Source organism: Amblyomma mixtum, chromosome 7 (genome assembly GCF_055824585.1).
Source record: "Amblyomma mixtum isolate Tamu chromosome 7, ASM5582458v1, whole genome shotgun sequence".
NCBI classification, from domain to species: Eukaryota; Metazoa; Arthropoda; class Arachnida; order Ixodida; family Ixodidae; genus Amblyomma; species Amblyomma mixtum.
The window spans coordinates 57,080,675-57,094,123 of record NC_143018.1 but is presented as its reverse complement, the minus strand read 5'-3'; the positions used below and the strand labels follow the sequence as shown (position 1 = coordinate 57,094,123).

Sequence of the window (13,449 nt, the reverse complement as noted above, 5' to 3'; positions counted from 1 at the left end):
AATTTGATCGCGTATCGCTGATCCAGTAAACGCTCGACGATTCTGCGTGACGAGACGTTTCGACAGGGGTTTACAGTACAAGCGACCTCCTCTCTTCAACGGCCGAGAGCCGACTGCCGATTTTCCCCAGCATTCCCAATATCCCCCTTCAACGATCCTGCACGCGCAGACCACCTCTCGTTCGCCCGTTCGCCCAGGAAAAAACCAGTCCTACTACTTTCAGAACAGACCCTGTATGTCTACTTAGGGCAGGTAGTGACCGCAGATCCGGATCATGAGAGGGAAATAACTAAAAGAATCAGAATGGTGTGGAGCGCATATGGCAGGTTCTCTCAGGTCATGAATGGTAGCTTACCAATATCCCTGAATAGAAGAGTATACAACAGCTGTATCCTACCGGTACTCACCTATGGGGCAGAAACGTGGAGGCTAACAAAGAGGGTTCAGCTTGAGTTAAGAACAACGCAGCGAGCTATGGAAAGGAAAATGATAGGTGTAACGTTAAGAGACCGGAAGAGGGCGGAGTGGGTGAGGGAACAAACGCGGGTTAATGACATCTTAGTTGAAATCAAGAGGAAGAAATGGGCTTGGGCAAGGCATGTAATGCGAAGGCAAGATAACCGCTGGTCCTTGAGGGTAACGGAGTGGATTCCAAGAGAAAGCAAACGTAGCAGGGGACAGCAGAAAGTCAAGTGGGCGGATGAGATTAAGAAGTTTGCGGGGATACAGTGGCGGCAACTGGCAAAGGACAGGGTTAATTGGAGAGACATGGGAGAGGCCTTTGCCCTGCAGTGGGTGTAGTCAGGCTGATGATGATGATGATGAACTATTTTAGTACCTCCCGATATCGTGAATGGATACTTGAGGCATATTTTTTAACTATTTCGTTAGGAACAATTTCCGTAGCACGCCATAGCTTTGAGGTATTCAACTAGAAATTTACATCATAAACTGCGTATACTTACGTAGCCGATGTTCTGCGCGAAACTGTTTCTTTGTTTTACGCCGCTTTTATGTGAGGAGCCTCTTTATTCTTCCTAGAAGAACGTGAAGTGTGGCGCCAGTTATCAGGTTTACGTGTTGCTGCGCCTCTGGGAATTGAACCATCACGCGCACTTAGCGCCATATGGGAAGAGTTTTGCGTTGATCGTCCTTGCCTTGCATGCGTAATTAGCGGGATTTGGCTGCAGATATGCTGCCGAATATTGAGATCGCTAAAAATAAGAGCAGTGCCATGAGCGATACCGTTACGAAAGCAAATGAACCATAATTTATGAAGCTCCCGAGGTGGTTCACTTGTTCTGGCATTCGGCTGCAGGTGTCATGGTCGCGGGTTCAATCCAGGCAATGGCGCCCGTATTTTGGATTCAGGTGAAGCACAAAATGCTTGGATGTAGTTCGATATCAGCAGACGTTAAAGAACTACAGATTGCGTAAATCAGTCCGGAGCGTTCCACTGGGGCCCCTCTCATTTTCCACGTGTCCTTTCGAGACATTAAATCGTAAAATCTACAATCTACGCAATTCATAAGTCCTGTGGATATTTTAATTTTACTATCGGGTTCGAATGGACAACTCGCAAGTTATCTTGAAGTAAAATTGTTTGTTACAAAAAGTATTCCTTTTTTTTCTTCCAGCAAGATATTTGTAAAAAAATATATGAACACAGCTTTCTTCGAGGAGTTGCGTTCCCTAATTAATTATAATTAAATGATCGATTTGAGTTGTACACCCTGTATATACGGACATGTATATATAATTACATGTTTCTGTTCGTAAATCTGTATTAACAACTCTTTCTTATTTGGTGAAGACCAGCTAGTTCGCATCGTGCGGATGAAAAGATTTCAACAATTCTGTTGGCATCCTGATGAGGCGCTTGTCGGCAGTGGCAGCTGCATAGAAGTGCAGCTGTACAGGCTCGAACAGGGGAAAGACCACTTTTACACAGCTCAGGAGCATCAATGCCTTGATTTGAGAGATTGCTTAGTTACATTGCCGGCATTTGTTAATACTTCAAGAAAACTGAAAAATAAGCTGTTTCGTATCTTAACATTATTTAAGGCACAAACCTGTTGTGTCGCGACTTTGCGTGTGGTACAACTGGCGTCTCAGGTACGTCCTTGTTAACATGTGTGCCTCCATTACACTTTTGGTCACATAAGGTTACTAGATCCATCGTTCCCAATCTGTTTTCTAATTTTTCGGTTACGTCAAGGTTGACTACCCGGATCAGGCATAATTCATGTTGAAAGTGCAGTAACCAAGCAGTCGCTAATGGGCGCACATGACAAAAGGGCAGGCAGTGTTCGGCATCTCCATTCCTAAGCTGCTGCACACGTTTCAGGAGGCACAAAAGAGAAGCAGGGCTTTTTGTTGTATCGAACAATGCCGAAAATTATGAAAAATGGAACCAGTAGCCTCTTCGGAGTGTCAAAGCGTCACTGTTTGGAAAATAAAGATTAATAATTCGTGTATTTTTCTGCGTACTTTATCCTAGCTAGCTGCAACTAATAGAAACGGAGGGAAGTAAGACAAACATCGAGGTCAGGTAGAGGGCAAAAACTCAATGAGGTAAGCCTGAGACTGTACAGGACAGCGCTAATGTCACCATAGTATACAGATGCGAATAAAGGTAACTTTTAAATAGTAATTAGCAGTTGACCACGCTAAGCTGGAGAATAATGTTATGTTGACCTCCTAGGTCAAGGCGACGCTGTCTGCGATGGTCGGCAAATGTAAGCACTCTGTCAACCGCGCTGGCAGGGCCCAATCTCGTTGGTCAGTCTTGGGCCACGCGTTGAAGTGTTGGCCAGCTTTAGAGGCCTAATGTCGGGCCTACACTGATTTTTTGATTGGTACCTGTTCATCATACACCTGAGATGCGGCTAATAAAATAAACGGGATGTGATAAAAGGACAGGTTAAAGCGAAAGTAGCCTTAATTTGCTGAAAAAGATTGACAGTAGGAAAATAAGCAATTCTTTATGACCTAATGACAGTATGAAAACATGAAAACTGAAAAGAAAGGAAGGAGGGTCACGGGTACTAATGCCTTATCGGAGTGTTACGCACGTGAGTTTGCTGTGATATATATAATACTTTATTGGTTTATTAAGGTTTAACGCCCCAAAGCGACTCAGGCTATGAGGGACGCCGTAGTGAAGGGCTCCGGAAATTTAGACCACCTATACGGTTCTTTAACGTGCACTGACATCGCACTGTACACAACGTGCACTGACATCGCACTGTACACGGGCCTCTAGAATTTCGCCTCCATCGAAATTCGACCGCCGCAGCCGGGATCGAACCCGCGTCTTTCGGGTCAGCAGCCGAGCGCTGTAACCACTGAGCCACCGCGGCGGGTAAAATATATGATACATATATATAAATGAGATTATTAATCTTTATCTATGGACGGTTCTTTTACACAAGAAATCTTTTTTTTGCATGCAGCCTGTGATGGGACATTGTGAAAAGAACTAGAAAGCAGCATAATGAACGTCAGAGGAAGTGAACTGCTAGTGGTATGAAGATTTCTGGACACCACGGACGCGACAGACCCTCCGTACACTCTTCTGCCCGACTTCCAGCTGTGCAGGGAAGAAGCTGTGCTGTGTTTCGTCATGGAAACCAAGAGCCTTACCTGGGACTCTATCTTGGCACCCCCGGGTCCGATAACGGTGACCTTGGACTCTTCAGGGACCCTCAGCGGCAGTCGAACGTAATGTGAGATCGTCACGCTGGCGGGGTTGTACACAATAACCCCGAACTGCGGTGCCAAAAAAAAAGACAATACTTAACCTAATGGTCACTTTCAAACAACTTCCCCGCCGTCATTATTGCAGAGGGAAGCAACCATATAGCAAGCAAATGACACACTTCTTCAGGGATCGGTCTGTTCTCTTTGATAGCTGTAAAAAACGGGGCGAGAAAACGTTTGAAGTTGGGTCATGGGAAAGACTTAATTGGCAAGTATTCCGCCGTTTGAAACCAGCACCAGTCCGGGGGAAAGATGATGACCTTAGAAAGACGATGTGTACCCTGTGGCACTGAAGTTCAAAGGCTGCAAACCCCGCATGCGAGGGTCGGATGTGTGACGACCCATGTCCTATATCTGGGCATTGTAACACAAGAGATTTCAGTCTCCGGAGGAACTACTATTCACCAGAAAGACTTTCTCCAAGGAGTTAGCCACAGACAGGCTGATCACCAGGCCGGTAGTAGCTTGTATACATTAGGAACTGTTCTACCCGGCGGCACTAGCGATCGAAACCAGCGCCTACCACAAGCGATGGGGATGGGGAAACGCCACGGCCACCGCTGCGATACGAAGAATACAGCCCTTCAAAAAGTATCCTATAGCCTTACGTGGTGTAGACCACGGCACGGCCACTTCCGAAGAGTAAGCCCACACATGGGTAGACCGATATACCGGGGACTTCCTCTTGTTGGACCTTAAGTGAGGTCATCTTCAGCCCTGGTTAGGCCTTGTAGCGAGCGTGGTGATCCTGGCAGTTCTGAGGGGAAATGCTTGGGAAAAGGGTTACTCCGGAGGCTTCAATAATGCCTCTCATTGGCCCCGCGCACCTTTAGGACGTCAGATCCTGTGTACTACAGCCACACCATAACATACCCCAATGAACAGTACCATACCTTACCACACCATACCATTCCATACTTTAACATAGTATACCTACCGTACTGTACATACCATGCAATTACAGTACCTTAACCTACCACATCATATCATACGATATCGCACATGTCATACCACACGATGCCCTACTATAGCTTACCGTAACACATCATACCATACCATACCATACCACACCATATCATACCATACCATACCATACCATACCATACCATACCATACCATACCATACCATACCATACCATACCATACCATACCATACCATACCATACCATACCAAGAAACTCATCTTTCTGAACACGCGCAGTTCCATGCCGTCGTAGACCATAAATATACAGGGTCTTACCTTAGACTGCACAAAACTTTCAAAAAGGCTTGTTGAGTTAGAAGAACTCTTTTTCGCCATAGCATTGCCAGCGGCGAAGTACCTCATAGTGATGCTAAGAAATGCACCAAGCAGGCTGGTTACCTAATATTAAATAGTTAACTTTTTAACTATTACTGTTAGGCTCTTTAGTTATTGAGAGGCGTGTAGCCCACCGCAAGGAATATCTAGCGCTGTGTGTGTCTTCTCGTTCTTGGTCCCTTGTCCTCTTTGCGCTATTGCTCCGAAATATCAATATCAGTTTTTACAGTTTCGAGAACGCGATTACCCTCGCCTCGATGGCGAGGGTAATCGACGAGTTACGTGTACTATAGAGGTTGCTTTGCCTGCAAGCTTCTCGAAAGCGCATGTATTTTGGTGCGACGGAAGCAAGATTTTTTTTTGCCCCAGCGCCGAGATCAAGGGCGTTTTCGAAATTCCAAACACTGATATGAATATTACTTAGGCTGGGCTACATGTGTCTCGATAATTAAGGACACTAACAAGAATAGTTAAACAGTCGACTGTTCAATATTAGTTAACTAGCCTGCTAGTTAGCACGCCTTAGGTGTATTCTGATGTACTTCACCGTTGACAATGATACACCGAAAGAAACGCTCTTCTGACTCAAAAACCTATTTTTAAAAAGTGTGTAAAGTCTTAGGTTAAAAACCCTGTATAGATGTTACTGGCATTCTTCTCGAATCCGCTAGGTAGCACGTGCCACCTGGGCTAGCAAATTAAATTGACGTTATCTCGTGAGAGCTCCATTCCTGACCCGCGTTATTTTATGGCTTCGCTGCTCGTGGGCATTATTCTCCGTCTGGAAGTGGCGGACGCGAGAGTTTCCGCCATCATCGCACAACAGCTGCTACGGCATTTATGCAGCCTAAAGCCCGAGGCACCCGCACGTGTGGAATTATTGTCTAGCTCACGAAGAAAACTTCTCTGACCTGCTTTTCAACTAAAGTGTGGACGCAGTCGCTTTGATTGAGCAGATGGCAGAAGCCGAGGCGATCGGAGTGGTCGAAGAACTCTGCATCGCCGGAATTCATCAACGACCAGACGCTGGCGCTGATCACTCGCTGCAACGAGACCAAAGTGAGATGGCATTACTCACCCAGACAACCGCTTTGCGGCTGCTACAGCAGCTATGCAATAAAATTCTAGGTATAGTCGGGTAATATATTAGTTAAAAATGAAGCTTCTTTGAGTTACGGCCACTTCAGACTGCTCTTCCTGGAAAAAATGTGTATTGTCCTGTGGTAAAGTATTCTAGGCTACCTTAACTAAAGGCTAAGACAAAATTTTAAGGGGATTAAGTTTCGTGCGTGCGACATGTTTATTATAGTAAAATATTGAAATGTAGATTTCATTTCGTAGTTTGATTGATTAGCGGGAACACATATTACCTTGCGGACCATAGATGATTGGGGCCAATTGCTGTCTTTTGAGTTGTTTCCGAGTATAGCTCTCATCACTCGCAATCTTTCGGAGATGGCAGATAATTGATTAAAACAGAGTGAGTTTAAGCCAGCCAGGAGATAAGATTGTGGTCTAAGGGAAAGTAGATCGAAAGAGAACCGCGTCTTACAACTCCGATGTCTAAAATGGCGTTAAGGCTCCGGTTCGGCGTTCTTTTCAGCTGCTTTCATTCCAATAGTAACGTCTTTTATCCGACACAGTAACCAAGTGTAATGGGCGGAAGGGCATTGTGATGGAGTTTGGCCGAGCTCTTGGTTGAATTCTAGAGTCACGACGGCCGGAAAGGTACTCTCATGCTGAAATAAAACGCGGATGCGCAAATGTCGTACTTTTCTGAAGTACTTTTCTTTCCTGCAGTGCACCAAGATGTTCCTTTGCAATCGGTAATGAAGATGTTCTTCATTAGACCCTCGACCGAGAAACATGAATCAGGCTACTGTTACACAGGGGCTAACACGAACTACCCAGGTAAAATATTTTGTTTTGTTCACAGGCGTTACTTGCTTTTCAATTTGACCTTGCTCTACATATGGTTTTGTGCCCTCAGCATCCGCAAAGTTGACAACACTTAGTTCCATCTCTTAGTGTCTTAGTGGTGGAGGAAATGTTTATTTCAGCTACTTCTTTATTGTTGCCACTCGGAAAGACGTTTTCTTAGATGGAAGCTGCCAACATGACGCTACCGCTTGAAATTCCTTCTTATTAAGCGGTCGACGAGATAACAATTTTCATTGTGCAATCGGCCTTTTTGACAAGTCCGGTGCTCGCATGCGCGCCTCTTATTACTCTAACTCCACTGGTTGAAACAAAACTGCAAGGTTCTACTGCGCATGCGCAGTTCATGTTAGTGATAGGCGCATGCGACAGATGGCGGCAGCTGTCAGGCACACACATGCCACTTCGCAGGCTCAGCTAGCTCCTCGTGGTATCAGATCACACCTGCGCCTGCCTAGCGTATTTGTTTTCAAGCAATGCCAGATGAATTTTCGCCGCGCCCCAGAGGGCGCCACATATTGCGAAAAAGGCTGACTGTTGTTCGAGCACTGCCCCAAAATAGTCTATAGCCACCGTGCGATAAACGCGTGAGCTGAACTCAGGCGCTACGGGAAACAAAACAAAACAAAAAGCTGGAGGAGACCGTGATTTCTGCTTATACCTATGAGTGAGCTCGCGGTCATTTTATTAGGCCAAATGACCTTCAGGCATCCACACTACCTTGCCAATGCTGTAGTGACGGGCGGAGGGACGGAGAAAACTTTTCAAGAGGTCTAGCTTTCGTGACCGCCTCTTGTAAAGTGGACTTCTAGGACATCTTCCTACTTCTAAGCTACGTAACCCGGCAAAAGATTGAATTCGTCGAACAAAAGTGACAGTTGAATCAAACGAAGTGATGCGACTGCTTGCCTCGCATTCTTGTATGCCCTGGTAGAGCCTGTGGGCGTAGTCCTTGGCTACTTTCTCACTGCATGTGCCCCTGGATGGAAGGAGGGGCCCACGAAGAGGAATCGGTCACTTTTAAACTATGAGGGTGGCTCAAAACCATCGGCGATTGCCGCTTCTCTCACTCACGTCATGCCGTCGTGATGCTGAAGCGTGGCGACTGCTTCGGCTGTACACCAAGAGGAATAAAAAAGAAGAGACAGTTGCGTTGTTATATAGCAAACGGGGCCGCCGATACCACACACGGGACACTCAGATCAATTCCATTCACTTCATGTACTTCGAAAAATCATATTTATAGCTTCTAACGCTATGTTGGATATTTGTTCAGCAGGAAAAGTCGTAATTGTAGCTGAGAAAACTAGATTTCAGAACAGGACATTTCTTTCTGGCTAGTTGGTTCAAATCGGTGACGTGGAGATCCAATTGGTTTCCATGGTGGCGAACTGAATATAGGTGATGCCACATCGTGATTTTTGGGATACGAGCCGTAGAAGATGACAAGGCGTCACCACAGTTAGCTTGCGAAAACAGCCGATAGCGGCGACACCTGTATCTCACTTTTCGACCTGTTCTATAACTTATCGAAACACATTCCCTGAGAGTAGTGCATTCTGGATTAAGCAAGGTTAAGCTATCGGTATAGTCGAAATTCCATTCGTTCTCAGTGTCTTTTTAAAACACACTAAATACCTACAGCACAAGTCGGCCTACATCCGGCCGCCAGAGCCGACAACCGCACTCTGACCTCAGATCAGGATTTGTCACTCTGGTTGTACTCTACATCCTCATTTATTCATACAGCAACTAACCGCCATCTGTCCGTCTCCAGCGGTTGCGGAACCACTGACCAAGGCGGTGGTCAGACCCACGACAAAGCGGATGGTGCTAGGAATCTCTGGCTCCGGGCAGACCACTAATGGAAACTCAGATTTTATACTCTGTGCGCGTAGCCTCACATTGTGCAGGTTCACCAGGTGCTCGAAGGTGAGATGTTTTGGCCACAGGGTGATAAGGCCTGGAATTAGCCTAGAATTGCAGAAACAACTTAGGAAACTGGTAAGAAAGAAGAGAAAAATAAGGTAAATTTACATTTCCACTGCACAACAATATAACGCTTTAGCCAATGAGGACGACGGTATTGTATTCATGTCCTTAATGATAATCTGAAAAATATAAATACTGAGCGCGCAATAGAAGTAAGCGGCCGGTCAGCTGGACAGGATACTAGTAAGTCCTCTCAGGAGACGCAAGATGTGGTTAAGAAACGTAGAAGCATGAATGCCTCAACAGCAAGACAGAACAGAACTGGCCTAGCTATAAAACTGAGCCATATAAGCGTAAGCTAGCCGACAAAAGGAATAACGATATGCAGAGAGTCGAGCATGGGCTTAAGAAAGAAGGTAGCCATTAAGGAACTGGCTAAATAACTCAGATCACTTCCACAGGAAGCTAGGCGTCCCTCCTGGTGCCCACATGTGGTTCAGATCTTCCCACTATTCGAATGTACCGCAGGGCGCGCCGTGAACACAGTTTTCTCTAGAATATGTTTAACCGTATATTTACGAAGTAGATAGGAAAGAGAAGCGCTCAAAACACATTAGAGACATGCAAAAGAAAACATTCCACAGTGATACGTAAACAATTGGTGACTTAGCGAAACGTAAAGGCAATATCTGCAGCTTACCAAGCTTCCTCACTTGTCGTGTATGTCGTGTAGTGTCCTTACGTCCAAGAGTTGAAAGCTGCTTGCAAGCCTGTTGAGGATTGAAGAGAGGGAGAAGATGAAGATTGTGCTCTAATGTACAGTTTATAGCATTTACTCAAACAAATCTGCATGACTCCCAAAAACACACGCAGCACTATCGATCCGTGAGGCTCGTATCCTTCGCCGAGTACAATTCAGTCATTGGTGCAGCCAAACTTTAATTGTGCCGGTACCCAACCCCTTCCCCTCCCCCTTTCCCACTCTAGTGTTTTGAATGTGCACACACATACGCAGGTATATAATACCGCCTCACACAATGCTATACAGCCTTCCATCCCCTGCTTAGCCTCCGCCCTTTCGTGGACCATCTGGCTCGCCTCCAAGGACCTGACCCTGCAACGCGCCCTTGTAACGATGGTCTGGCACCTTGTTTACAAAGCTCATTTTGTGCGATTAATTTCAGTAGGTTGCGAACAGAAATGCACCGCGGAAGAAAGGCGCCAGTGATGCGCCTCACTGTTGGACATATTTTGGCGAACTTGGCTGGCATGAGAAATCATGAGTGCTGCTAAAGGTAACAGGAAAGAATGTTGGCTACTGCCATAAAATCCAGTCTTGCAAAGAAACTGGAATAGCGAAAGCTCTTCATTCAGACACAGACCGGATGATTTAGTTCTTTCACAACAGAACAATTCCGGGTGGAACACCTCCTTCTTTTTCACAATATTTTGGTGATCCTTCCCCGCTTCCTTCAAAAAATTTGCTTTCATTTCTTTCCTTTCAATTCGGTTACATATGATTCCTTTATAGAGCTCTCAGCGCAACAGCGCAGGCAACGCAGCCAGCCTCTGGACACCACTTCGGCGGGGCGCTTGCCTGAAGAAAGCCGTTAGCGTATCGCCCCATCATCTTCAGGTTCGGTCTGGTCGTGTAGAATCCTGTCCAAGTTCGGCCTGGTTCGTCCGAGTATGGTAATAAATCTTGCTTAAACCGTGGCCAGCCTCTACGAGCCGTGTGCAGCGCCTGTATAGAGGACGCACAAAAACACAAACGAAATGGCTAAAGTGAATGAAATTTCTTTCTTTTAGGCACCTCCCAAAAGTGTTTAAAATTGTTGGCGTTTGCACATCTTTCGGCGCCTGCGCCTACAACGAACGGGCACACACTGCGCAAGAAGTGGTGGTCTGCAATATTCTAAACGTGGAGCAAAACCACGCACCCCTTATTTTACCTCATACTAGAACAGCATCCTCTTCCCTTTCAGCTTTCTTCCCTCGCTCGCTTGGGTTCAAGAGAGCTTACAGGTAACGAGTTTATTAGCTCCAGGCTGACCAACTGACTTCGTCATTATCTTCACCAGCTAGGGAAAGGACCAAGTTGCCATCAGTAGCCTATGGTGTTAAATGACGTTTTTCTTGGTCAAGAAAGGACGTCTTCGCTGCTCAGTTTGCAGGCAAGTGAATGGCTCGGATTGGTTTCCCGAAATACGGTTTGCGTGCTAACGATTAGTTTTACAAGCGTGAAGAATGTAGCGGGATATTTAAAGGCGCCGGCAGCAGTCAACGCCCTTAGAAGGTGGTGCACCGCGGAAGCTCCATTTCAGTCATTGAAGAAACCCGGTGTGTACCCTTGGCACTGCGGGAACCACATTGAGCGACGGGCCGAAAGGAATGGAACAGGCTAAATTATAGTAAATGACTCTTAACTGACGGAATGGGTAAGCCCTCTAGTAATTGTAAAAAGGAAGACGGAAAATTAAGAATATGCATACACCTGACAATCGATGCATACATAAAAGAGGCCGGAATACCAGATGCCGCGGGACGAGGATATACAGCAAAAATTGTTTGGATCGAAAGTATTGAGTCTCCTGGACAGAAAAACTGGGTTTTATAAAATCTCGCTTAACGATAAGAAGCCAAGGATCTGTATCTGCGCAGCAGTATTAAAGCGCCGCTATTAAACGCCCGCCCCTAGGTTTGGGTGTCGGTACTGGTGGAGTGGGTGGTCCGTTTAACCACCGCAGCGAGCGCAAGAGGGTGCTAACCTTGGAAGAGTGAGGAGGGCGTTTACCGGGGAAGGAGGGTAATGCGAGAGTGGAGGAATGTGGCTAGGCCATTCCCTTCTTATGTCACACATGATGCCAGCACACAATTCGTTGTTAATCAAAGCCATGCACCGTGTGGTGGCCTCCAAGGGAACTAGAATCACTTGTCCCGAATCCGTGCTGATGGCGCATGTTTCTGGCTGTCCCTCCATTGCTACAGACCGACTAGTCTAGAAGACATGCAATCACGGGAGCATTTTTGCAAGCAAGTTTGCTGAGGTACACCCTGCAGACTTCAACGACCAAACGAAAATAAAACTGCTAAAGAATGAGCAGATTGATCATACAAGATGTTCATTTTCACCCCTCAAAGCGGAAAAAATTAGCAGGCCCAGGATGCAAGCATGGAAACAGAAAGCTAACGATATTGCCAAAACATCCGTCGCATCGGACGAGGTCTGAAGGAAATAGGGCAGTTGGTGGAACCGGCAACGGATGGTAACTGCAGGCGAGCTTTCCAACCCGAAGAGATTGCGGCGTTTACATTAGACTCTTTTAGCATGCCGTGTAGAGTGTCGCAGTTACTGTTACCAAAGTACCAGGAGCCCTCCCACCGCCAGTGAGCACGTGCTTATTGCCCTCGATACGGCAGGCATCTGCGCAGCGGCCAGGTAGCTGGCGCCATCTGGCGCCTTCAAGATGATCTACGCATGAGCTAACTGACGGCGCGCGGGATCTCTGTACTCTGAAAGCGGTAACGGTAACAGGGTACAGGGGATGCTAAAGCTGTCTATTAATTCTTGCCGGCAAGAGCGCCACGGTGTCGGTGACAAGGCACGATTCTACCGGCACCGTAGTGCCTAAAGACGAGACACGTACAAAGACGCACACGACAAGTGATTACCGTGTGTGCCTTTCTACTTGTCACCTCCTTTTTTTTTCAGTGGTAAGTATCCGTCATCAGGTACTACCAACATGCTCAACATTTCGCCCTGCATCAGATTCCACTAGTCCGCTGAGAGCGGCAAAGCCGACCTCCTGAGCAGCTTCAATACGACCGTAACTTCAATGAAGCACCAGGAAAATTTTTAATTTTTTTTTTCACTTGATGTATACGAGCTAAGCGAGCATTGAGAGCGGCGAAAAAAGCGCTTATACCTGTATGTAGCAGGCTGGAGTGGAGTAAATGACGTTCACAGGCGGCTCCTTTCCCCTTTCGGAGCCAATGCGGTTCGCTGCCTCCGACACATACTCCTGCCGTTCGAAGCGCTCCCTGGCGGTGGTGAAAGTGTGGTCGCCTCCGGACATCACTGCTACCGTGTTGTTCGTGTAAACACGGGCCTGCACCCATGGACCACGTGAAGAAAGAGACAAAAATGCATATTATACGGATGCGAAACAAGATGCGGTCATAGCAGTAATCGTAAAGTACACCGTGTATCGTTAGTACACGCAAACTGGTACCGCGGTTGACCACGATTACATTTTTGAAGCCTGGAGCATGATATATACTGGGAGCAAGTACGTTGCCTCATATTGCATCACATATTAACGCTGCACACCTCCCCACAGGGCACTTCTTAAATGTCATATAGTCGCGTCAGGAAATCAAGATCCGATAATAGTGTTTCCATTATTGCTGACCCCGCTTGTATATGCAGAAGACACCGTAAAACCTTGTGTGAAAAGAAGCAAAGTTTACGGAAAAGTAGTGATGCGCAGGAGACCCTGTGTTCAGTGTGTTCGCGT

General features: G+C 46.5%; 1 protein-coding gene across 1 annotated transcript in view; it reads right to left on the bottom strand.

Moving 5' to 3' along the window:
• The window catches only part of LOC149336145 (lysosomal alpha-mannosidase-like), a 48,317-nt gene extending 35,309 nt beyond the window's left edge, over positions 1-13,008 (bottom strand). The window contains exons 1-7 of the mRNA XM_089552617.1: positions 12,859-13,008; positions 10,530-10,676; positions 9,633-9,702; positions 8,075-8,114; positions 7,906-7,979; positions 5,974-6,101; positions 3,646-3,771 (exon numbers count right to left, since the gene is read on the bottom strand). Of these exons, the coding sequence (XP_089408743.1) occupies positions 3,646-3,771; positions 5,974-6,101; positions 7,906-7,979; positions 8,075-8,114; positions 9,633-9,702; positions 10,530-10,676; positions 12,859-13,008 (735 nt within the window). The remainder of the gene's footprint in view (positions 1-3,645; positions 3,772-5,973; positions 6,102-7,905; positions 7,980-8,074; positions 8,115-9,632; positions 9,703-10,529; positions 10,677-12,858) is intronic.
• Positions 13,009-13,449: the final 441 nt, after the last annotated feature.